Genomic DNA, 26,669 nt, shown 5'->3' with positions numbered 1-26,669 from the left:
GTGATGCGGACGGAGCAGTCTCTGCTCTGTGAGGCAGTCACTCAGTGAAAGAGCAGGGGCGTGCTGGGGGGAGAGGAAGGGGGAAGAGCGTCGGTGAGCAGCAAGCAGGCGGGGAAAGGCAGCGAAAGGGCGACGGGCGAGCAAAAGAGGCGGGGGCGACGGGAAAGGAGGCAATAGAGAACACCGGTCTCCCCCCCCCCAGGCCGGCACCCACACCTGTCCTCCCGCTTCCGCCGAAAAGCCTCTGCGCTCCCTCCGCCGCCGGAAAATAGTCCCCCTCCTTCCTTTCCTTCTTCCTGCTTGCCTCCCTCAACAGGCTCCGCCGCGATGGCGCTGAAGAGAATCCACAAGGTGAGAGTCCTTCGGCAGAAGGCCAACCCGGAAGCCCCTCCGCTGCGAGAACCATCTCGGGCATGGCTTCCTCCCGCCCTTGCAGGCCGCACCGAGCGGCTGGGCTGGAGGCCCCGATCATGCTGGAGATGCTGTTGCTGGCGGTGATCCCTCGGTGCCGCCGCTTTACATAAGCTCGGCCCGGCTTGGCCTGGGGCACTCGGGCATCTCGGGGAGGGCAAGAGGGCAGCGCTCTGCGCGCGAACCTCTGGGCCGCTTTCCACCCGTTCGCGCTCCTTTATGGCCTGGGCGGCTCTTTCGCCTGTGTTGGGGGGGTTACTCCAAGCCCGAAGGCGTTTCTTGGGCGTGTTGGATTTCCCTGGTCGCCCAGCCTGAGTCGGTGTCTTCGTTGCAGTCGCGGCGGGAAGGAAGGCGACCTTTTGTTGGAGGGGAGGTCTTTTTTTCTCGGAGAACTGCCCTGCCGTCGGTCTTCGGGCAAGAACGCAGTAACCCCCGGCTAGAGTAGGATTTTGTGTGGTTTTATAAAAGGCGCACCTGGCCAACTTGGAAGGTCTTTACAGGAGGTTTGCAAAAAGTTCTCGCCTTCATCACAGAAGCAGGGTTGGGGCACCGTTTCGAAAGTCATCCGTCCTAAACATTTCGAAGCAATTGTGTTCAGAATTGGTGGCTTGCTAGTACTGTAGCCACAGGTGCGCGCTTAGGGATCCCTTCTCAGAAGTTATTTTGGACGATCTGTACCTTCATCTTGCTTGGTGCGGATGGATGGAAGGGACCAGTTGACTTGCATGAACAAAGGGAAAGCACTGTAGCCAGTGAGAGCTGACCCTGGGATCTGCTTCAGCATCCCCCAACTGATGTGACCCTTTTAATAAGGTTAATAGTTGTTGCTCCCAGGACTGCTTTCACGCTTACAACTTTTTGCCTCGTTATCTCCATTACTGCGGTTGTGTGTCTTGCTGCATCAAAAGTTTATTTGGTGTCAAAATACTAAACAAGAATATCCTGGAAAGCAATTCTAGGAGTGAATTCTACTGAACTCAGTGGAGTTTACTTCAAAAGAAGTAAGTATAGAAACTAGTTGCTATAGTTCCAAGAAGAATATTTTGGTGATATCACTGTTCTAACTTTTGCCAAGCTGATTTGTGGTTGTTGTTATTGTTCAAACAGATGATAATGTAAATACAACAGGATGTAGCTGGAATCAGCTAAACATTCTTCTAGGCTTTTGGTTTTAGACTTATTTGTAGTCACTGGGAGTAATAAACATGAGGTAATATAAAGAGTAATTTCATGCATGCTTATATAACACAGTACTCACAGGGATCACCACTCTAGAATAAGCAGAGGTGAAAATGTGCTGCTTCTGTTGAAAGCCCTTGCTTAGGAAATTACTTTTGCTTTAAGGTTGCTATGGCTGGGAGTAAAGGCTCCCAAGTGATCTTGCAGTGGCATTGATGATGTTATGTTTTATAGTAATGTGCATTGTTATTGGCTTTTTAAACAATATTTTGTTGCATTTGAGAAACACTAACTTTAAAATTTGTAAAAATGGAGCTTGAATTTTTTTTGGTGTTTAAATATTCTGAAGATCTTGTCCAGTCATAAAACCTAAAATCATTTATTAATAAGAAACTAAAAAACTGTATTGTTCTTTTATTTCTCTGTTACAAACTTTTTTTTTGTCTTCCAAGTTTTGAGCTAACAGATATGTATTTAAAGAGATTCAGTTAGAAGGGCTGAAATATTGATCCATGAAAGCTTGGTGAATTAGGCAAGGCTTTTTATGTGCATTTGGATTTCATTTTGTGCATGTAATTGGCTTACCTACCTGCTAAAGAGCAGTCACTCATTAGATATATGGCAGGTATTTGTTGAATTTGGTAGAAGAAATTTAGGATATTTCTGAGTCAGAATTTTCTGATTTGTGACCCGGTTTGCTCACAATACTAAACCAGGATTTATTTTGTCTCATTGTGACTGTTTGAATGTCTCAGCCCATCTTAAACAGAACATCATGGTTATTTATCAACAAAGAAAATTTGAAACAATGGAATGAAGTTTTATTGCTGGATACTAAAGATGAATAGGACAGTAACTTTCTCAAGAAACCTGATGAATATCTTTGGTATCCAGCAATAAAACTTCATGATTGAAATTTTAAGACTTTCATTATTACTATTCAAGTGTATTGATTGGATTCATTCTGTGGTTGAAAGTGCACAGAATATATTTTTTTCTCCTCTTGTTAATCAAAGTTTTAGATAGGTGAGGTTCAGAAAAAGTTCAAATTAAGGCAAGTTGAAGATGGATCATTCAGGAGGGAATCTATCTGGAGTCAACACCAATTTGATGGCACTTAATCAAGCCAAGTGAAGCTATGCAAAATAAATTTTAAATAGCAATTGTCCTCAGAACAAATGCTTATTCCGAGTTTGAATAAGGGCAGAAGAAGCTCCTGCAAGTCCCTATTTCTTCCAAACATCACAGCGAAAGAATCTTGAAGCAGAGACATCATATGCTGCTGAATGATACTTTTGCCACAATACTTCTGTCAGCCAATCCAGCTGGAAAAGTATCATTCAGCAGCATATGATGTCTCTGCTTCAAGATTCTTTCGCTGTGATGTTTGGAAGAAATAGGGACTTGCAGGAGCTTCTTCTGCCCAGTATGAATAGTTTGGGTATTTTTAAGGAGAGGGCACACAGAGTTCTTTCCATTGAGGGATTAATACATATAGTATATTCTTTTTTCTGCTTGAAAAATAAATATATTGAAATTATGTTAGAGGATACTTGACAGACCCCAGTTGCAAGGGTAATTGGTTCATTCATTTTCCCCTATAGATTTATTTATTTATTTATCCCGCCTTTATTATTTTTATAAATAACTCAAGGCAGCAAACATACCAAATACTCCTCCTTCCTCCTATTTTCCCCACAACAACCACCCTTGTGAGGTGGGTTGGGTTGAGAGAGAGTGACTGGTCACCCAGCCGGCTTTCATACCTAAGGCAGGACTAGAACTCTCAGTGTCCTGGTTTTTAGCCCGTTGCCTTAACCACTAGACCAAACTGGTTCTTTAGATGCCTAAAGAATCTGAAAAATTGTCATAAGGGGAGCCCTAGGAAAACTTTATCTAAAAAGTTATGTGTATATACTCATTGTGAGAAATAGAGCAGATGTTTGCTGATTTTAAGATACAAGGTATCTTGAATTTTACAGTTGGAAAAATGGGAATGAAATAAAACCATCCTTTCTGTTTTAAGTTTATCTTGATTTAAATAATATTTTAGATGCAGACGTGGAAGAAATTTATATTTTTAGAGAAGAAGTTTGACCTTCCTGTAACACATCAATGGAGGAAGAATGGAATTTGTACTGCTGAAGCAATTTTTTTTCACGCTGGAAGTGTAATATTTGGAAGTGTAATATTTTAGACCAGTTTGGTCTAGTGATTAAGGCAACGGGCTAGAAACCAGGAGATTGTGAGTTCTAGTCCCCCCTTAGGCATGAAAGCTGGCTGGATGACTTTGGGCCAGTCACTCTCTCAGCCCAACTCACCTCACAAGGTTGCTGTTGTGGGGAAAATAGGAGGAGGAAGGAGTATTAGGTATGTTCCCCGCCTTGAGTTATTTATAAAAAAAATAATAAAGGCGGGATAAAAATTAAATAAATAAATAAGTAAATAAATTAGTTGCCCCTTTAAAAATTAATTTATATTCTGCTCCCTGACCATAGTAACATGGAAAATATTGAATAAATATATTGCTAATCAAAATTGTTATCTGCAAGTTCCATAGCTGTTTATTCTTGAACTTTCATTTTTAGCTTCATGGCATTCAGAAAATGAATGGAACAAGCTTCTCAATGTTTTCACATGTTAATTCATTCCTTGGTAGCATGTGTGTATTTTGAATTCTTCAGTTTTTCATTTGGTATAGAAGATGAAGGAACCTGAGGCATATGAAAACTAAGGAGTCTGGTTGATTAGTATATAGTGTTTGCCACCGTGGTCCAGGACTAATATGCTTGACAAATTCTTGCACTAAATATTTCAAGATATTTTGTATCTTGTAAAATACAGAGCTTTTCCCCCAGAAAAATTACAGGATTGTGTATATAGTATCCTAATGGTATGGAGTAGCAATGTTAATATTACAGTGTTACTACCTTTGAATTTCAGGTCTTAAGTCATTTGCAACTTAAGTTTGTAACATCTATTCTGAGAGAAAACTTTGGAGATACTTAATTTTTTTCTTTCAGATTTCCAGTTTGATTGTTTGCAAGCATAGTAGGATGCCAGAAACAAACCAGTGTATTCATTTTTTTGCCTTTGCATTCCTAGTGTAGTGTAGCAGTATATGGCTAGCGTAGGTCACAGCTTTTTATCATGTTGAAAAGGTTATCTCATACTGAATACGCAATATGATATTAGCACACATTTTACTGCAAATTTAATTGCTATAAGACTATTGCTTGAAATATAGCACTGTATTCTATGCATAGAAAATACAGTTTCCGCTCTTCTGTGATAAAAATAGTATTTGAGATTCCATCAAGTTTAAAAATAAAAGCTAAAATATTTTGACAATTACAGTAGTTACACAAAAATCAGCATTAGACATTGTTAAGAAAGTTAGCAATGCATGCAGACAGAGTAAAAAGCAATGGCGCTTTTATTTTAAATTCCAGAATTGGTAGAAGTGTAACAGAGGCACCTGTCTCTTGCCTTCCTCTTTATAGCATTTTGATATAAGCTTTATATAATTTCTTGTACAAAGGTAAGCCTTAAAGACGATATGACAGTGAAAACAAAGGAGAGGAAATCATAGAAATAGTGGCAAAGGGAATACTCTGATGGGCTTTAAATGGTCAGGAACCTGAGCTACCAGAAGCAATCATGGACAGTGCAAGACACAATGATGCACTCATTAAGTTGTAGGCTCTTAAGAAACCTTGAGAAGTATAAATAGGAAGAAATTTTAAAATGCATGTTTGTAGTCAGGCAAAGGTCAATCTTAGTTGAGCTGCATCTGAGAGACTTAATCTCTTCAGTATCTCTTAAGTGGGGGGTAAAAATGCAGAAATGTTGAGAATGGGTTAGGATAACAGTGGAAAAGAAGGGAGAGAAATTCAAAGGCAGGGGAACAAGAAAGAAGAACATATGAAGACAGGTATGTCTTTTTCTAAAACTCAAGTTGGATGTGAATGAAACAAAGGAAAATGAAGTTTTTTTTCCTTCTCAAAGCTACAGTAACTTAAAATGTAACACAAAAAAGTACAAAAATATAAAATCTCCACAACATCATTATTAAGCAGGCCAATTTCTACAATGGGTTTCTTGAGATGGAATGTAATTGTATAATTCATGTGTGGGTAACCTGTTCTGCCCCCCCAGCCCCTATTTTTCAGCCATGGAGCTTTCTTTGACTATGATTATTGAAAAATCATGGTGTAGTGTCTCTTGATTTAGAGATTGGAAACCTAAAAAGATCATATAAATCTGAAAACAGACGTATCACAATTAAAAAACAACCTCCCACAAATTTCTCCCCAAATCCCTATTCCCACCCACTTGGTGAATTCATGCCCTCCATGTTCATTGTAACTTTTGGTTTCCAAAGATTGCTGTGCCAATGTAATTGATGGATTTCTGATTCTCTAAGGCAGATGCTTTCATTTCTATGAAATAGCGCTCATCTTTCAAAACAGACTAATTCTCCTGTACGTTTGGTGTCCTGCTTGAGAACAGCATATCCCAAATTATGCATTCTTCTGGGCTTATCTGTGAATTGATAAAAATCATGTTTAGACATTATTTTAAATGTGAATGAATATATAGAAGCCTTATGTCATGGCTGGTATGAGGAGGCTGAAAATTCTCAGCTCCTCAATTGTGTTTATTTCATTCGAAAGTAAAAATTGTGGCTGGTGTTACAAACCAGAGTAAGACAAGATCCGTTTTGTGGTCAAGCACTGTTTTGTCTGGTAATTTTATATCCCTTCCCTTAATTCTGGACAGTTAATTTTGAAACATGTAGCTTTCAGTTTGAGGGGACTATTTTCTAAATACATCTGTGAAGGATTTCAGATGTTGTGCTCATTTTTGTGATTGTGTCCTTACAGTGTTTGTGAAGGAAGAGCCAAATATAAATACAACCATTGCTTCAGTTCTTTCCTTTATGTTTACACTTCTTATACTTTATAATTGTATCTTCTGTGCCAAAGCACTACCATGTTACATGCCTAGAGGGGTGGGCAACTCTCAAGCCTCATGAAATCATGCTGCCAAATTTTTAGAAACCTAAATTTGATTTCCTGCTGGTTTTAAGTAGGAGGCGGGGGTGGCTTTTTTAGGCTTAGCACACCCCCAAAATGAAAACAAACCCTCACAATTGGAAATCTTGGTCCCATGCACTTTGTTTACGACATTGCTTCATCATTCTGCCTACTGCAGCCTGCCCTACATAGATAAAATGGCAGCCCCCAATTGCCGAATTCCATGGGCAGGCTGGGAACTTCAGTGGAATTAGTGTTGTGCACACTTCTCCTAGATAAGCTTAGATCATACAGATAGAGTAGATGTGGAGAAAAAATATATTTTAACCTGTTGTAGTCCTGACAGTTTGTGTCTACTGTCAAAATGGCACTTGGCGCTGCTTAACTGAGATTCCACAGTTGACTTCCAGTGGACATTATTAGAAATGTGTGAAAGGTTCAGAGGTGAAAACATTCCAAACCTGAAATGTCCTCAGAAATGTTGTGACACCCACATGCCAGAATTAATAAATACGAAGCAATGTTAGAATGGTAATAATCTCTTTTAGTTAGTTATCCATTCAGAAACCTAGCTCTTCGGGTATGTTAAAATTATTGGGCATTTTCAATCCCTTCATTTTTTTCTCATCAAATATTAATTACACAAGGAGATATGTGCTATTGGACTGTCATGTTTAAATGCTGATCCAATAAAAATTATTTCCAGGTAATGTTCAGATTTATAGTATAACACTTAAAGTGCTTTACATCATTTTGGCTTTTTAAAAAATCAATGATCTCAGTGCAGCTACTTAGATTGTCAAAAAAGTATGCTATAATTTATAAAGCATTTAAAATTAATATAGCATATTTACAGTTTTGTTTACAAAATAGTCAGAACTTGCTAAAACATACTTAGATTAGTTTAGAAGAGTAGCAAATCTTTGGAAAAGTCCTCATCACTGTGAAGAATATCCAGAATTACAGGTCTAGACCAGCTTCCTCAACCCTGGCACCCTCCAGATGCATGGGCCAGCACCTAAAGGGTTGAGCAGAGTGTTAGTAGTTCACTGAACTTGTTAATTGACTTGAATGCTACGTGACACATCAGTTTGCATCACTAGTTATAGTTTGAGTTTGTAGTCACATACCAATACAGTATAATATTTCTGGCTGTGGAGTTAATTGAATGTCCAGCTACATGTTTGTCCTTCTATTTCTTAAAAACATAGAAGGTTCTGGGTTGTTGAAACTGATGATCACTGGGAACAGTTCCAGAAGCTGTCCTAAAGCCTTTGGGAAGCCACATGAGGGCCATAAGCTAAAATTATACACCCACACTTGTGTTCATAAAGCAAAGCGTACCTCTGCTGTATAGGCCACCCATTCTATCAAAAAATGGGAGATAACACAGAATTCTATGTAATTATATAAATGATCCCCTTTTTTATGAGAACACGACTTTGATAATTCTATTTTAGCTCCACTGGTATCAAAGTCACACAAAAGTGACCACTGTACTTTCTCCTGTGCTCTTCTTAGCAAAAAATAAAGTACAATTTCTCCAGGTGAATTGTCCTATGGCACTGGAGTATGGGATGCATGCATAATTATGAATTATTTCATTCAATCATAATTACTTTTAAAATTAGAAATTCTTAATAATGAATTGGGTTTTATCTCATTCTTTGTCAAGAAGCTTACAGCAATATAAAAAGTTAGCAGCTGACTTCCATTTTATGCTATACTTTCTGTATTTCTTTGTGTCCTATATAGAGACAAGGTTGGAAATAGTGCCCAGACCTTTCCATAAGCAAGCTCTCCTAGTTTTTTTGGTCATATAATTCTGTGCATGATATTTATTTATTTTTTAATTTATTTTTCAAAATTTTGCAACCTTTTGAAGGAATATTTTTCACTGATAGATGTTCATATGATTCATGCCTCCTGTAAATCTGGCTGACCAAAGTGGCTGACCAGTTGTGTCTCCATATAGAAACAAATAGAAATCCTACTATATTTAAATATTTTTGGACCAAGAATAAAAAAAATTCTAACTAAGGGACAAACTCTTCTAATTAAAAGCTCTCTTTAAGTGGAAGGGAATATCCTGGACAGGGTGACTGTTCCTATCTCACTTTTAATGAAGGATTTATCAAATGAACTTCCTGTTTCTCTAGAAGATAAATTCTTCTATCTTAATTCTCATCCTGCCTTCACAAGGAGAACAGGATTTTTGTAATATATTTTCGTGTCTTGTCTTAGCATAGCCATTGAAGAGGCTTATTTCTTGATTGTGTTTTCTTTCCTTGTTGGTTCAAACTTTCTGTGATTTTTTGCTGAGAATTATAAAAAGAAAAGAGAATAAGAATAATGCAGTGAATTGAACTATAGTATTATATAATCAGATGCGATATGTAGTTGAAGGCTTTATAGACTTTATATAGACAGATGTGATGTCATGTAATTGTAATCCTGAGTGTTTTTGAAGCTAGTTTTGCCCCTATTCCAAAGAAGTTCCACAGATTCCACGTTCCCTGCACAAGGAAGGATAAATAGCTGAGATTCAAAAGCTATGAAGATGGGAAAGCTAAGTAAGGCACTGTACAGTATAGGAAAATACATGTTCAGTCATTTGTATTACTCATTCCAAGGAAAAAAAGATATTTGGAGTACAGTTTAACATTGGATATTTGCTGGAAAAGCCCATCTAGATGCTTCAGGGGCTGGACCTAAAAATCTGGAAATAGTCTGTCTCTCTTTGTGCTGATTGGAAGTTGCCTGACTTGTTCCCAGTTTCAGAGCACAATTTGGAAAAATCAAAACACTGCCCTATTATTGGAGAAGCATAAATGTATAACAGTGCCTACATCTTTTTATTTCTTATCACAGTGGAATTATATTAACAGGAAAGCTATATTATAGGGTGAGGATGCTCCACATTTTATAGAAATTGATGGTGGGATTTTCTCGATAGATGCTCATAATTATTTTGTTCCAAGAGAGAAAGTAAGAAGTATGCAATGAGACCAGCTTTTGAAATGAGGAATAGCCATGATAAATTCCAGAGGGAGAGGTTAAGGGGATTTGCGCAAAGGAAAAGCTAGTAGTAGGAATAATGATGCTGCTTGAATGTGGTACAGCTGATTGTCAGGAACTGAAGACAAATATAAATCTTGTATTTCATACAGATTTTTCCATAAAAGAAAAGGCACACTTGTTAAGATAGTTTGCAAAATAGTGATATAAATGGTAAAATTAAGCTTTTCTCTCTTAAAGATCCCTCTGCCTCTCCCAAAATGCTCTGATTGGATGACTGATGATGATTTAATCTCAAAGCTCACTGTGAATTGATTATGGACTTGTAGATTTCAAAATCCAATAAAGGTAGTCCTTGTTTAGTGAATGCCTTGTTTAGTGACCATTCAAAGATACAACAGTGATGAAAAAGTAATGTTACAAGCAATCCTTGCATTTATGACCTTTGCAGGGCTGTAAAGCAAAGGAAAGCTGAAATAAGATCACAAGCACAGTTGTGGTTTCACTTAGTGACTACTTCGCTTAACAACTGAGTTGCCGGTCCCAGTTGTGGTCTCTTAATGTGGACTACCTGTACTCCCCACCCCAACAAGGCATTTATACCAAAAATATTTTAAGAAAAAAAAAACTTCTTTTTTGGTCATGCTTGATATGGCACAGGTCAAATAGAATTGAAACTTTACAGAATGTTTTGAATTGAATTGAAACAGCATAGATTAGAGCTTTCTGTCCAGAAGCATATAAGTATGTCCTAAATTGCCCCTTGTTTGGATTTTGCCCCAGATAAAAGACACTTCTGATATTTATTACTACTACTACTACTACTACTACAGGTAGTCCTTGGGTTACGACCGTTTGTTCAGCGACCGATCAAAATTATGAAGTTCCAGCTGTTGCAGCACCTGCACGGTCACGTGATTGCGATTCGGGTGCTTGGCAACTGGCTTGCACTTATGCTGGCTGCAGCGTCCCACGGTGCTGTGATCACCATTTGCAACCTTCCTTGTTGGCTTCCCACAAGCAAGGAAAGCCAGCAGGGAAGGTTGCAAGTCACTCCTGTCAGTTGTTCCTGCTCCTGCCGGTTTTTCTCCCAAGGAGCCCTGCTATACAGTACGAGATCCCAGGGATCTCGTACTCTATTGCACATGTGCCTGCCGCACCCCACCACACACATACACTGTAGCACATGCCCAGCCACACTTGTGCCAGGCCGTAGCACCCGCCTGCACTCATGCTGTGCTGCAGCACCCCCCGCCCACCTGCACTGTAGCACTCACCCACCAGCTGGCCTGCTTGTGAGCCACCTAAGGCAACTTGTGATTGGGACTTGCAGCTTCCTGTCAGCTTCCCCATTGACTTTGCTTGTGGGGAACTGGGGAGAAGTCGTGAGTCACGTGAGGTCCTCACTTAATGACCTGCGACACTCGCTAAACGATGGCAGCTGGGCCTGCTGGGATTGCCTTCGCTAAGCGACGTGGTCATGTGGTGTTGCACTTTATGACCGCATTGCTTAGCAATGGAAATTCTGGTCCCAATTGCCACTGTTAAGTGAGGACCACCTATACCACCACCTCCTTCTAGAACATATTTCAAATTAACTGTTTAGTATTAGCACTTTGTTAAATAAAATTTTAGGGTATTTTATAAACTGAATATACAGGTACGCCTTGCACGGTCCTAGGGTTATGAAGGCAACCAGGACCTCTGGAATTGCTGTCTATAAGCAATGCGGTCACATGATGTTGCGGTTTACAACCGCATCGCAGTCCCAGTTGCCATCGTAACCCAAGGACTACCTGTATATTTAATAAGAAGTAAGTGCTGGTGAGAGAGCCATTTTAGTGTAATAGTTAAAGGTGATCGACTTTCAGCAGGGAAAGTTGTGTTCTTTATCTGGCTAGGCATTGAGAGAGATGTGGTACTTCTGATTACATAACTAGTTTAAATCATTTGTGCAGATGTCTGTTAAAGGAAAAGAACCTGGCTATTTTGAAGGTCATAAAGAAGGGTAAAACTGCATTATAAATTCTACTTAAACAAAAATCTGTGGAACTTCTTCCAGGTCTTATGGGAAAGGAGCGTAAATGTCTGCATCTGGGTGGGAAGTGACAAAGTGTGTATCATAACATCACAATTTGAAACCTGTGACTTACATATTTGTGTCTAGTGTTGGAATACAAGTATGGATGAGTGGCTTTTGCATCATATATTACCTATAACTTTTTTTTTTTTGACATCATGACTAGCTGCAGAAACCTATAGAGGAGTTCAGCATTAAAAAAAAAGTCTGTATCTGGGAAATACTGTATGTTAGTCAATACTGTAAAGACACACTACAAAATTGTTTAAATTTTAGGGTTTCAGGACTCCTTGAAAAATTGATAATTCTTTCCTTTTTCTAGCATAAAAGAAAAGTTAACCACTGTATTGACCAAATTGTACTTTTTCTTCAACATTTTGTGGTTAATATAGTTTAATATTTTAACTTACTTGTATGTGGACAAACCAAATGTTGAACATTTGTAGAAAAGATATCTGTTCAGAAGCTGCAGATTAGGTTGATTTTTTAAAGATCAACATAAAATGTTATGCATCTCTATAGTATGTGTCTTTGTATGGCCATTTATAATTTTTGTGTTGTTAAGGCTAGATTTCATAACTGAAAGTAGGAACAATATTTGTCTACTGTATTCAGCTACTATTTTCATGATATAAAATAGCTTCCAGGCATTAAATAGAGGTGAGCAACTTCTAACAGTTTGGCATTGCTGCATAGCACTGTGAATGGCTGCAATCCAAAAGTGGGTCCCAGATTTGGCTCAATCCTGGAAGGGGTATTTTTTTTAAGTGATGAAACTGTGTCTTAAGTCTCTAAAAAGCTTAAATCACCTTTTTTATCCTTTAAAATCTGTTAAAACCCAGAATATAGATTGAATTTTTGGGCTTGGCTGCAAACAGGTATTGTGCATTGCATGAGGCACATGATTGCACTTTTGTATTCCTGTGTTAAAGCAACAAAGAACTTCGAAGAAAGCTTGTGAGCCTTTTTAAATGTTGACTGAAAATCAAAATTCAATGCAGTTTATGTAATGGGAATTCAGATGGTTGAGTAGTAACAAGGACATAAGCATTCAAATATCAAAATATTTTACATTGTGAAAGTTAAATATAATTTGATGGTTTTGAGATGTTGGAATGGTTTTGAGATGTTCTACTACTGTATCAGATTTTTGGAAGAATCAGAAAAAATAATTCTGTGTGCAAGTAGTTTTAAAGGTTACTAACAGAGTTCATAATCTATATACTATTAAAACTCTTGTGTCTGTTTGATACTTTGTAACCTTTAAGTGGGTGAAACAGTGTATCTTTAGGGCAACAGTTTTTGAACCGAGGTACCACAAACAGGCTAACTTACAGAATGCATCCAAAATCCAGGACCTATGACTCTCATGGAATAGATATTTGGCAAATTTTATTACATAAAAATTATCATAAAACACTTTACGACATAATACAAAATTTCATAAAACATTTCCTGTGGTGAACTCCTGATATTTAATAAATAAATTAGTGGAAATGGCAATCCATTGTATAAGAAGCATGGATTGCTACATTTATTTAGAGAAGAAACTCATGGAAAATGTCAGATGTCAGCATTTTATTGGGAACTTGAAGATGTGTGAACTCTGGGAATGCAGGTCACCTCCTGGGCACTCAGCCAGATGATTATTTTGTTGGCTGACCAGTCAGTATTGTATAATAGTAAGAATGTTGAAGTAGGACTGGGAAAGTCCAGTTTCAAATCCATATTTGTGTTTATTAAATGTTTACACTGCCTGACTGCTAGTAATTCTGAGCAGTTCACAAATAAAAACATGCAGAATAAAATAGTATGATGATAAAGAACAAAAGATGGTACAAACCAGGCAGCAACCAAAGCAAATCCAGATTACCCTGAAGGGAGCTTCAATCACCCTTGCCAAAGGCCTGGGCAAAGAGTCAGGTCTTCAAGGCCCTCTGAAATACTAGCTCGTTTGGGGCCACCCATATGTGAGGTGGAACCTCATTCTGGAGAGCAGTCTCTATGAATGGCATTGTTTAATTGAAGGAACCTGGAATGTACCAACCCTGCTGGATCAGATTGATCAGGCAGATACTATGGGAAATAGCACTCCGTAGCCACTTGATTTTGGTCAGGATTAAGTTGATTTTGGTCAGGATTAAGTTGGAGACACTTTTTTTCCATCCATACCTGCACATTCTCTAGGCACTGCAATGGAACCTTGACAGTCTCACTTGGCCAGCCCAGGATCGAAAGATATAATTGGGTGTCATCAGAGTACTGATTATACTGAAACCCAAACTGGTGGATAACTTCACACAGCAGTTTCATCTAGATGTTGAATAGAAGGGGAGAGATGGTAGAACCCTGCAGCGCCCCATAAAGAAGGGGTCTAGGGAGTGTTTTCCCCCCCTCAAACCAAAACTGACTGAAATCAGCCTCAGAGAAAGGAAGAGAACCACAGTAAAATGGTTCCCCCTATCCTCATCTCACAGAGCTGGCTCAGAAGGATACTCTGGTCAGCTGTATCAAAAGTCCCTGAGAAGTCAAGGAGCCCCACCTCCATCCAGGCTCTGCCACAGGTCATCTATAAGCGCAACCAACCATCTCAGTACTAAATCCCAGCCTAAAACATGACTGAAACAGGTATAGATAATCCACATCCTCTAGACCAGCCACCTTCTCAACAACCTTCCTCAGATAGTTACCAAGAACCGTTGGGTCCAAGGACGGCTTCTTGAGCAGGCGGCACATCAATGCCTCTTCCAAGAGAGGAGGTATCACCCCCGCAAGGAAGGTGATACCACAGCATGGACCCAAATACAGGTCACCTCCCTGGCTACTTTTACAAACCAGGAGGGGCCCAGATCCAGTAAACAGGTGCCAAACTGACAACCCAGAGAACCCTGTCCACTTCCTCAGGAGTCACTGGCTCAAGCTCAGCCCAGATCACACCACCAGATTGTGCCTCAGGCACCACAGTCTACCCTGCCTAGTCATAGTCCAAGTTGGAGCAGATCTGATATTCATCAAAGGGACATGAGGTTTGATGGAAGGATTTTGCTAGGGCCATTGCAAGTGTTTTGTGAGTATGTGGGGGGAGGGGCAAGGAGAACAGTGGATCCCCCTTGAGTTCCTTGTAGAAAAGATGGGTTAAAAAATGCATAAATGAGAAATGCTGATAGTAAGATACAGCTGCAAAATGGAGCAAATTGTTTAATGCATTATGGGATCATTTGAGTTGTTTCTCCAAAATTGGGATGTCCATTGTATTTTTAAATGGGGGGGGGTGATGGGAGATGGTAGTAAGAGCTTATATAAAGGTAATCCTCTAAAGATTGTTTTATTATGTTATTTCTCTTTAATTTGTACTTAATAAAATTTAATAATAAAATAATGCTATAGTATACTGCATGCCTCACTGTTACAGGAAGATAAAATGACTATTTTAATCTAGCGTGACTTTGGTTTTTAGGAGCTGAATGATCTGGCACGTGATCCTCCAGCACAGTGTTCAGCAGGGCCTGTTGGAGATGATAGTAAGTATCTGTAAAAGGAAAAGGGCTCAAATTGGTATTTTCTTGAGCAGTGAGAAGTATCCTAGATAAATTCCTAGTAGATTTTTTTAAAAATGCAAAGCATTCTAAGCTAATGAGTGCCATCAGAGTAGCATATATCATCACACATTGCTAGTTCAGTCAACTTAGAACCAAAACATCTGGTTAATAAATAGCACTGAAACAGCCTACTTCCACTTTTCCTAAAGCGGATGAAGTAGATTAGGTGATTTCTCTTCTTAAAAGACATATAGAAAAATCCTTAATTTTGATCTTGAGAAATCACAACCTTATATTTTAAATCTGTCCCTATTAAACTAATTTTGTACAGGTAGTCCTTGGGTTACAATGGCAATTGGGACTGGGATTGCCGTTGCTAAATGATGTGGTCGTAAAGCTCAATGTCATGTGACTGCATCACTTAGCGATGGCAGTCTAGGCAGTCACAGTTGCTGTTGTGACCCCAAGACATGTGGGAAGCTATGGGAGCCCCAGGTAAGGAGCCTGGGGGTGCTGCAGGGGGGTGGGGGAGGGCTTGGGAGGCCTGGTGCAGGCCACAGACGAGTTGTGGGAGGTGGGGTGCTGCGGTGCAGTGGCCGAGGGGAAGGAGGGCTCAGGTGTGTGCGAGTGCAGGGAGGCCAAGGGGGAGGAGGGTGCATGTCTGTATGAGCGCAGGGACAGTGAGGAAAGGAGGATGCAGGCATGTGCAAGCACGGGGGCTGAGGGAAGGAGGGCGCAGGTGCGTGTGAGTGCAGGGAGGACTTACAAGAGCAGCTTGTGACCTTCCTTGCCAGCTTCCCCATAGACTTTGCTTGTGGGAAGGTGGCAAATGGCCATTACATGACTGCGGAGCGCTGAAACTATCAAGTGCAAACTGGTTGCCAGGCACCCAAATTGCGATCACGTGACCACAGGGGTGCTGGGATGGCGAGAACTTCAAGGACTGGTAGTAAGTACCACTTGTTCAGCGCCATCGCAATTTTGAATGGTCAGTAAGCAAGAATTATGTGTATTACAAATGTACAGTAAACATAGTGAGTAACTGGACATGTCTGGATTCATTTATTATAAATTTGTTGTGAGTTGTAATATAAAAGCACTTCTTCAGGAGTTACCTTTTCTTATACCAAGTAGCAACTATCTCTGTCTTTCAGAAACAGCAATGTGCAGTGTCAAGCATTGAATAAAATACACGTAATACTGCTAATCAAACTAAACTCTAATTGCCATTTCAGTGGTAGTTTAGCATATAGGAAGATACATTTCCTGCAAATGGCCTATACTAGGTTTGTTTGTTCATCACATTTATCACATTAATATAGCCCCCCATCTCACATAACATGAGATAAGCCAGACCTTAAATTGCGAGCAGTTTTGATGTCTGGGATCTGCATTTGCCCCATATACTTAAGATGTGTCATGTGTACTAATTGCTGGGTCAGCAGAACCTATTGCTGGTGGCAGGGAGACAGAGCACATCATGCTAAGTCATAATACAGTTTAGCAACAAATCATCAGCGTGCTGGAACATAGTAGTCTGATAGCATTCACTGGCACCTCTTCTAAGTCAGACATAAGTAGTAAACAACAGGTGGTTCTGTCCATGGTTTCTTTAGCATGTTGCAAAAAACATGGACTATGACTTCTTCTTTTCAGAACTTGCCAAAGGAAGAGGCACTTTCTCTGGCTTCTATTTCTGTTTGTTCCTAGCAAAAGTAACCCCACTCCCTAGCTTACAAGGTATGCTGTAAATAGACTAGGGATGAAATTGTTCATAATCTAGGAGCCACATTGCTTGTGGGAGGAGCCACTAATTGCAATCAGAATACTAGCACACTACTTTGCCGTTAAGCTATATTATGTCTTAATGTGACTAAGGTTGTAATGAGAGGAACTTCAGTCTTAAGTATCTTTGTCAAGCTTTTGCTTTCTTTTTTCTTCCAGTGTTCCATTGGCAAGCAACAATAATGGGACCAGTAAGTAACCCTCCAGTTTTAAGTATGATGCAGGTAAACATCTCATGTCACCTTCTAATAGCTTTGTCTTTTCAGAATGACAGTCCCTATCAGGGTGGGGTGTTCTTCTTGACAATTCACTTCCCAACAGATTACCCCTTCAAACCACCTAAGGTGCGTAACTTTTTAGATACTAATATTGTTGTTATATCTTATGCTGGGTGTGGTAAACCAAGAAAATATTTTATTTTTAACAGGTTGCATTTACAACAAGAATTTACCATCCAAATATTAACAGTAATGGCAGTATTTGTCTTGATATTCTACGGTCGCAGTGGTCTCCAGCATTAACTATTTCAAAAGGTAAGCCAGTGGGCCTTTACTGTACATGAATAGTAAAATGAAGTATAACAGCATATATATTTCTAGAGGCAATGATGTATATGTATATGTCCTTATTGTTCAGTTTCCTGCTTGCAACCAGTTCAGAATTTAAAGCATGTAGATCTGATTCCAGCAAAGTTTATGGAATTAGATTTTAATTACACCAAATCAATTTAGTTTTGTCTTGGTCCCATAGATGTCTGTTCTGGTTTTGTGAGCTTTTGATCTAGCAAAAGCCAAGCACTTAACTCCTGCCCTAAATCAGGATCGAATTTAACGAGTTTCACTTCTATTTTACAAATAAAACATTGTAAGCATTCAGTCTTAATTATATGTATTGTTTGAATATCTATTTTTTTAAAAATCTCTCTAATAACCAGAAATATTTGAATTGAAATATTAAATTAGGAGAAAAGAAAGAAAGCAATAAAGAGTATTTTTGTGGGTTAAATATTCTGTTAAAATAAATTCTAAGCTCTGTTTAGTAATTGTTTTATTTTCAAATAAATATTCAAAATAGGTAATTGTTTTAAAAATGCAACAATACGGTTGAAGCAAGACTCTTAAAAATACATATTTGTATTCTTTCAGAATTATGAAAAATATGATAGCGGTTGTAAGGTGTGCACAAATGGTGCAAATGCATTTTGTGTCAAGTTCAGAACAAAAGATAGTGATAGGAAAATATGGAAACTTAGGACCAGCTGTTGCTTCCTTGTTTTTCACTTGGGGCCACAAGAGAAGATGGCTTATAGTCATGCTCAATATAGTTAACCCCCTATATTGCAAAATACCTTAAAGATATTTTTGAAAACTTTAAAATAAATCCTCATAAAAAACAGTATGAACAGAGTTCTGCTCTTACTGTAGAAAATTGATTTAGATTTGAATCTTTTATTAGCACCATCATAAGGAAAACAAGTAGATGTTTTTCCAAGTTTGAAAACCTATACTTCGAGGCTCAGCCATAGATCATAGAAGAAAGAGATCAGCTAATCTTTATAACAATTAGCATATATCTTCTCTAACATTTTCTTAATGTTTTGATTTTAAAAAAGCTAATTTCTTTGGCCAAGCTTTCAGTAGACCCTGACACTCATGTTTTTGGCAAGATAAAGAAAATAGATTTAACATGCTTTGGAGGATGGTTATGGGTTGTCTTGTTAAATGGTTAAAGATACTCATCTGATTAAGGACCCCCCCTCCCCCCAAAAAGTATGCTGCTTGCAACCACTGAGGTTTCTTTGATTTTAGAACAAAATCCAAGCTTGAAGCAAGGCTCTTAAAATACACTGTTTATATCCTTTCAGAATTATGAAAAATATGATAGCAGTTACTTTATTGATTTACAGTCAAAGACCAAAAGGTGGTAGTACTGAAATTCTGACCCTAACCATTTGACTAACAATATATCAGTTCATTATACTGCAAATTTATTGTAGAAAATGTATAGTAGTAGGAAAGGTTCCATCCCTAATATTCTCATACCATCCCACTCATTTGAAGTTTATAAAAGAAAAGGATGAGAAAGGCAAGAATAGATAGTTAAGACCTGTAAATGAGCTGTGATATGCATATCTGCTGTGTGCATGCTTAGGAAAAGGAAAATGTATGCTTAAAATATAGGCACATTGATTGAAATATTGCAAACTCTGTGTGGATATATTTCATTGAACAAACTGAGACCTTGCTTTATTAAGATTCTAGATTGCATGAGCAGGGTTGCATGCATAATCCTTTACTCATTTTAAAGCTTTCAGGTTTTCTGGTAAACTTGCAGAGAGGATCTAATAGCGTACAGTAGCATTATCCGTCAACTATTGCATATAAAATGTGCATTCTAAATTGCTCTTGTTGGTTGTCATTCTCTGGTTTTCTAAAGCTTGTAATATGACAATAATATTGCACATTGGTCTTATATTAACACGGCACATATGAATTGTAGAAAAGTTGTACAGCTATTATACAACTCATATTTAAATTTAATATTATCAACATTAATTAGATTCTCCTAATAGTTAAAATTTAAAGCAGATTTCAAATCCTAGGGGAAAAATGTTTTATCTTGTATTATAATGTTCTGTTTTATTTTAAAGAAAATAAATAAATAAGAATATTTATAAATAAAAAATCTTGTAGCTTCTGGGACATTCAGTCGGGCAGTGATGTCATCAAGCTTTAGTTATCTGTACATTTTTATAAAGTACAGTTGTTTTGATTTACCTTTAAAAATGATTTACTTTTATTACGTTTGGCGCTATTCAGGTCTGGTCTAGTTTTACAGTTGTGACCTTGTTTATTCAAATACCTTTGACATCTAACACCCTCTCCTTCCTTACTCCAACTCTTGTACAATAGAAATTCTTACTCTCTGGTGCTTGGAGTCCTCCGAATATGGGTTAAACTCTTGTACTGCTTAGGAAGGAAAGAAAATCATGTAGTGAAACTCAGCTGTTAGTTTCCATGCTCTTCTCATTTTTTTTTTCTGCCTTTGCCCAAGACAGACATACTGTATGCATTTTCTCATCCTGTATTGCACATTTCAGTCTTGATAGCTCTGATTCTCCAGACAAAGTTGTACATTTTTCTAATCTGTTGCCCTTCCCATCTCTCCTGATAGCTCCAGGAAAAGACTGTTCTAGAGTACAGGTCTCTCAAGGATTTCTATTTACTACATCAGAGTACTCAGACTAGTGACAAAACATTCAGACAAAACTTGGTAGCTTTAAGCCACAGTCAAGGACCTAATGTAGTCTAACTTGCAAATGTCAGTTTGCCAATGGAATTTGGTACTTAATGCTTAAAAAAGCACTCTGAAGCTGTTCATGCTGTCATGATTCTTGATCTGATGTTGGGTGTCCCATCTTGCATACAGAATCCTAGTGCTAATGTTTTCGGAAGGAATTCTCCAGCCTTAACTATCCCTGCCTGTGCAATAAAATCAGGCACACCTTCTCAAGTTCAAGCTGACCAATAGGTGGCACTACCTCACCACTTGGAGGTTGGAAAAATCCAGTGAAGTGATTCTGCTGACTCAAAATTATAAGATCAAGAATCAGATCTATCTCCCTTTAATTTTGAATGGCCAGTAATAGTAATGTTGGTTCACCCCATCATTGATCAGATTAAACAGATTAGGCAAAATTACTCAGATTTTATTTGACTATCAGTTTCCACAAGAAAAAAGTTTCTCTGATTTTTTGCCTCCACCTTCATTTTCTCATTGTCCCAAACCCCCAAAATCAGAAAAGCCAACCAGTAAATCTAAAGATTTGCACATTAATGATTGAATGTGGATTATTGATCTTCTTTTTCCCATAGGTAGGGTGTTCCCAGTTTCTGCTGCTGCTAGTAGAAAGGAAGGGAAGTAGTCATAGTATACTAATAAAGAAGAATCTCATCGTAAGAGTGTCCTCTTGTTGTATAAAGTAGTAGAAGCCTTAGATCTTGGTCCCAAGATGGCATAAGACACATACTACTCAGTCAAAATTCAGAAGTGGTTTACTCTTCTCAGAACTGAAACATTTTTCCATGATATCCTACTCCATCTGGGCTTAACAAAATAGTTATGGTAGAATCAGACTGTCCTTTAGAACAGGAAAAAAAAACAAGTTAGTGCATAATATATATCATGTCTGTCAGCAATTAGTTTTAAGGTTGTCCTATAGCTGCATTCCACTTCCCCAAAAGATGGAGATGCTCCTTTAAGAGATTCTGCAGAAAAATATTCAAAGTTAGCTTTAAGAAAAGGCACTAAGCTGCAGGTCTTTCCTTAAGAGCCCCAGCCACTTCTTTCTTTGCCAGGGCTTCTCTTATGTAGATTGAGGATCTGCTGGATAATGAAGATCTGGATAGGTCTGAGTCCCCTAAATGGCTTATTAAACTGCAAAATGTTTCCCTCTATGACATTATAGTGGATAGTGTTTCTCAGGATCTAATATAGCTACAATTGCTGTACTAGAAGATCCCTCTGCCTGAGTCATTGGGTAGTTGATGCCTCCTCCAAGGCTAACTTGACCACAGCACTTTTGGAAGGAAATTGCCTCTTTGGCAACAAAGTCCTTAAGGATATCTGGAAAATCAAAGATGAGGAAAACCACACCTTCCATTCCTAAGAAAAATACAGGAGAACTAAAGAAAAAAAGAAAAAAGCACCTTATATTCAAAGAAATCAATCTCAGCTTTCTTAGCAAAGGGATATCTGATTCTACAAACTATCCTCTCAACTGCTGAGAGTTGACTGCTGGATTTGATGGGCCAGGGGTGCAATCCAGCAGGGTAGCGCTTATGTTCTTGAACTGATTGTGGCAGGATCCACAATAATTGTCCAGGGGCTTTCCCTTTGTAGAGCATCCCAGAATCAATAGCAACTGATGACAGTCTTGCAGGATAGGGAGCTCATTGTCTGAGAGGGAATTATGTCCAGGGAATGATGTTCCCCCGTGGAGAGTTCCCACAACACAAACTGAGCTCAAATCTGTCTATGTAGCACTCAAGCATTACTCCAGAAAGGTCAGGCAGAAACATATTTTGATATGCACGGTCAGTATCACACTGAGCTCTTCTTTTTCCAACCAAGGAGAAAGATCACAGTTGGTACACAAAGAGGCAATATAACTCTTACGTGCAGAAAAAACTATAGCTTCAAGAGGAATTTGTTTTGAAGCACACAGAACCAACTGAATTCAAGGAAATTGCATTCAATTCCTTAGCAAATAATTTGCTTCTCTCAAAAAACAGTAAGTCTCTTATTTTTTCTTGATTTCAACTCAAACTGAGCAGAAGCTATGGGTGCTTCTCTCCCCCTTTGACAAGTCTCCCAAGTGTCTTCCCATCATTTCTACTAATCGCAAGGGTCCTTAAGAGAATCAGAAGTGACTGCAGTGCATGGTATGGGCCATGTCATTGGGCCTCACAGTATTTCTCCACCTACTCCAGCAGTTTTCCACATCAAGCCTGAATTGCTGCAACTACCTGCTTGGTTGCTGGGAAATATCCAACTTAACTTTAGAGCACGGTTTCTCAACCAGAGTTCCGTGGAACCCTAGGGTTCCATGAGAGGTCACTAGGGATTCCCTGGGAGGTCACGATTTAGTTAAAAAATTATTTCAAATTCAGGCAACTTCACATTAAAGAGGTAAGTTTTATTCTTTATTTTTAGTTTAAGAACGCTGTTAATGCATATATACAGGCCTACCCATGAAACAAATACAATCATTTTGTAACTTCTGGCCTATATTTGAGCCTGAATGTGCAAGGGTTCCCCAAGGCCTGAAAAGTATTTCAAGGGTTCATCCATGGTCAAAAGGTTGAGAAAGGCTGACTTTAGAGTATCCTGAATCATTAATTTAGAATATCCTGAATTATTGATAAGAGGTATTCTCTCATCCAAAAAACGTTTTACTCAAAAAGAATACGAGAGCCGTTGGGGGCCTTTATTAGTTAATGCTGAATGCAAGACAGTTGACTTAAACAGGTAGTTTCCTTTTTCCAACATGGACTGTAGATGGGGCTTTTAACCAGATATCTTGTGTAGGCAAACCATGGCATTATCCTTGGTCTTTACATAACTAGGTAAACACTGTCTTGAATCTCATTCTACTATCAATACTCAGAGGGAATTCAAAGAGTTCCTCATGTCTTAAACTGCCTAGTATACAAATATTTATGGTGGAATCTACTCACTGTTCTCAAAGACACGAGTGCAATACTATTCATATCTCTGAATTCTTTTTCTCTTGGTCTGATGTCCCTGAACGTTCTGTTTTTCATAGCCATCACTTTGGCCAGGTGGATCTCTAGGCTAGTAGTCCTCTCAGTCTCCAAGAATGTGCTGTATGTGTCTTTTGTAAGGACTTCTATGATTATTTTGAAACAGGATCATTCTCTTGTTTCCTAAAGTTCATAAGCTCTTTCAAGGGCTTAGCTTCCCCTTGTTTTGTCCCAATCTATTTTATCACTGACAGGCTGAATGAAAAAGAGACTTGAGCCATGTGATTTTCCTGCCTTCTTCAGCAGTAGATGAATTTAACTCATTCTTTACCCCAAATCAGAAGAAACTTTCATAAATAGTGATCAGTGCTTGCTCTTGTATTGGCAAAACTATTACTATTTCAGACTTCAGCATGGATCGTGATTGTTTGCTTTCGGTATTAGTCTGGAAACTCCGGTACTGTATATACAGTGGGAATAAGGGAGGCATTTTTAGGAAACAGCTTGTCAAATAGAAAGATGACTAACTAACCCATCCAAATTGTGAAATAAAAAAAAAGAATTGACTTAGGTTGTTTTTAGGGGTATTGAAATGAAGTGAAATACTATTTGTTCAGTCAATGACCAGCAAAATCTTTAAGGGTATTTAAATCCTAAATGTTGTGTTTTATTCCCTCTAGTACTTTTGTCCATCTGTTCTCTGTTGTGTGATCCCAATCCAGATGATCCTTTAGTGCCTGAGATTGCACGGATCTACAAAACAGATAGAGAAAAGTGAGTATGGAAGTCAAACATCTGAACACCTAAGGATGAAATGGCTAGTTGTCGTCGTTTTTTTTTAGAATGAGGAGAATATTTTAATTTGTGACTATGTACTTGGCACCAGAAACAGTTCTTCTTGTTCAGGAGTAACATCTATTTCTACTGGCAGCTTTGTATTTCCAGCTTTAAAATATTTGATAATTAGTTAGTTAGTAATAAGGTTTACTCCTCAACTGGATTGATTAATCCACAAAGTCTAGTCATTGTCGTCTGTACTTTTACACATTATTTTGCAATTGCCTCTCTTAGGCCTTTCAGTTTCTGCTTTTAGGCTGCAGAGGGAGGAACAACTTAAACTTCTGTCACAAGACACATGATTCAGGTGGTGGTAGGTGAACAAAAAATACTACATGAGATGTGGCATGATTAATAATGGGTGAATACTACTGTTAGTTTTAATGGGAAATTTCTCTTGAGATTCTCTTGGTTCCATTTCAAAGAAATAATTTTCCATGCACAGTTACAGCTACATTATTCTTCCTGTGACATTGCTGCTGAACCACTAAACAGTAATTCTGGTAACTGAAATTGGCAACATTTAGCAATTAAGAATCACCTGAAAAGGAAAAAAATTAGGCTGGAACTCAGTGTAAGTGGGTGATTTGGAATTCTGGATCTTTCAACCCTGAGTCGTCAGAGAGCTGGAGAATTGTATAGCTGATAAGCAAGTACATCAGAATTTGGAACTCACTCTTCTTATTTTGAATTATTTTAGAAGTGGAAATTCAAGCAGATCGTTAATCTGTAAAGTGATCCTTACATTTTTCTTTTACTAATATTAAAAGAAATTGAACATGACTAGATTTCATACTTTGCAGCCTGTGAAGTGCAGTACATGAAGTTCACAACTGAGGTAAAGAAAGTGGAATCAAAAATGTTAAATACAGTATGTGTGTGTGTGTCGATGCGCACATGTGCATTTGTGTGTGTGTAAGAAAAGGTTCACCAGGCAGTGCGCAGGGCTTTGTGAATTCTTTTTAAACATTCTTAACTGTTGATGGGAGGAATCATAAACATTTCTACCTCTATTCTAAGAACAGTGTTGGAGTGGATTTTATTTTTATTAGCTACTTTAACGTCGACTATGATTTTTTTGCAAAGTTTTGGTTCTAGAAACTTGAACTTAGGAACAGCGTTCCTATTATTTGGTGAAGTTTACCTATCATTAATCGTCTTTCTTTATACATGCAGGTACAACAGAATAGCTCGAGAATGGACTCAGAAGTATGCGATGTAATTAAAGAAATTATTGGATAACCTCTACAAATAAAGATAGGGGAACTCTGAAAGAGAAAGTCCTTTTGATTTCCATTTGACTGCTTTCTATGAGCCCACGCCTCATCTTCCCCTGTGCACATGTTTACCTGATACAGCAGTGCTGCGTGTTGTACACACTTGGAACAACGAAATACTGTATTCCATACCAACATTGACTCCTAGCAAAGAAATGTGTGTGAAAAGCCAGTTCTTCTATCAAAGTCTAGTTGTGAGCATAAAAGCATTCCTAAGAGATTTAAATTGGGCACTAAAACCAAACATGGAGGGAGAGGGGAAAGAAAAAAATGTTTCTTGCGTTTCTGGGGACTTTCAATGATTCCAGAGGATGCTTTTTAAAAATGGAATCCTTTTAAACTCATAACTCTAATGAAAAAAAAAAGCCCCAATGTGAAGAACTTGAAGCTGTTCTGTATTTTATTCTGAAGGACCTACTAAGGTAAATGTATGACCAATAAGATCAAACTGTACCCACATCCTGTGTTTAAAAGTCTGAGTTTAACTGGTCAGCATTTAAATGCATTGGAGCTATTAGTGCATCAAGTGATGTTGATTTCGTTTCAAATCTCCCCCTCCCCCTTCCCGTTCCTTTCATAATTTTGGTTTGTATGTGTTTTCTCAATTAACATAGCTAATAGCTCTTATTTTCTTAAGTTTTTAATGGCTTAGGTCTTTCTGGATGTAAGGGTAAAAATTCATTTGACAGACTTGTGTATATTTAAAGACCCAGCTGCTCCCTTGGAGCTTGTACGTTCAAGAATGATTAATCTGTGTAATAAACTGATTACTACAGTCATTACATATAACCGTGTGAATAGGCTTCATTTTTAGTTGTCTGTTTTAACCATTGCTCTTCAGTTTTCTTGCATTTTGATGGTTGCATTTGAGAATTGTGAATCTTCAAGGATTCGTCATTAAAGGCTGTACTTCTGGGGAAAAAACAGATCAGTTTGACTCCAATTTCAGTTCTGATTGTGTGAACTTCCATGATGATATTCTGGAGGTCTTGGGTTTGTGTCAGACCAAGATTGCTAATCCTAGTTATGATTTTGCTAATTGTGCCTCACACAATTTCACTTCACTTGGAATGGAATATACTGTACATAAGGGATAAAAATTGGGTAAAGTGCTAACCTTCAGCAAAGGATCGTTACCTTGTCGTGGTGCTGGAGCTTGAGCACCTCAATGATGCCATGAGCTAAACCGTGAAGGGCCACCCAAGACGGGAAGGTCATGACAGAGAGGTCAGACTAAA

General features: G+C 38.4%; 1 protein-coding gene across 2 annotated transcripts; it reads left to right on the top strand.

Annotated features, from left to right (window-relative positions):
* Positions 1–26,220, top strand: UBE2D2 (ubiquitin conjugating enzyme E2 D2). 2 transcript variants are annotated; one of them, XM_063298668.1, is made up of 8 exons: positions 7–351; positions 1,320–1,412; positions 15,185–15,248; positions 17,211–17,242; positions 17,318–17,395; positions 17,479–17,584; positions 23,998–24,091; positions 25,331–26,220. In XM_063298668.1, coding segments are annotated over exons 3-8 (357 nt in total). In that variant the 5' UTR covers positions 7–351; positions 1,320–1,412; positions 15,185–15,247; the 3' UTR covers positions 25,377–26,220. The 2 variants fall into 2 exon arrangements, with proteins under 2 accessions (XP_063154737.1, XP_063154738.1); XM_063298667.1 differs by lacking the exon at positions 1,320–1,412 and having other exon boundaries at positions 1–351.
* Positions 26,221–26,669: the final 449 nt, after the last annotated feature.

The sequence above is a fragment of the Candoia aspera genome, chromosome 3 (assembly GCF_035149785.1).
Source record: "Candoia aspera isolate rCanAsp1 chromosome 3, rCanAsp1.hap2, whole genome shotgun sequence".
Lineage (NCBI taxonomy): Eukaryota > Metazoa > Chordata > Lepidosauria > Squamata > Boidae > Candoia > Candoia aspera.
The sequence above is the reverse complement of the archived record's forward strand: the minus strand, read 5'-3'. Positions and strand labels throughout refer to the sequence as shown.

Bases quoted from the DNA above. Each gene is read 5' to 3' on its own strand.
- UBE2D2 (XM_063298667.1), top strand. From the start codon at position 328: ATGGCGCTGAAGAGAATCCACAAG. The intron at 352-15,184 runs GTGAGAGTCCTT...TTTGGTTTTTAG, and splicing joins CGCTGAAGAGAATCCACAAG to GAGCTGAATGATCTGGCACG. The intron at 17,585-23,997 runs GTAAGCCAGTGG...TATTCCCTCTAG, and splicing joins AGCATTAACTATTTCAAAAG to TACTTTTGTCCATCTGTTCT.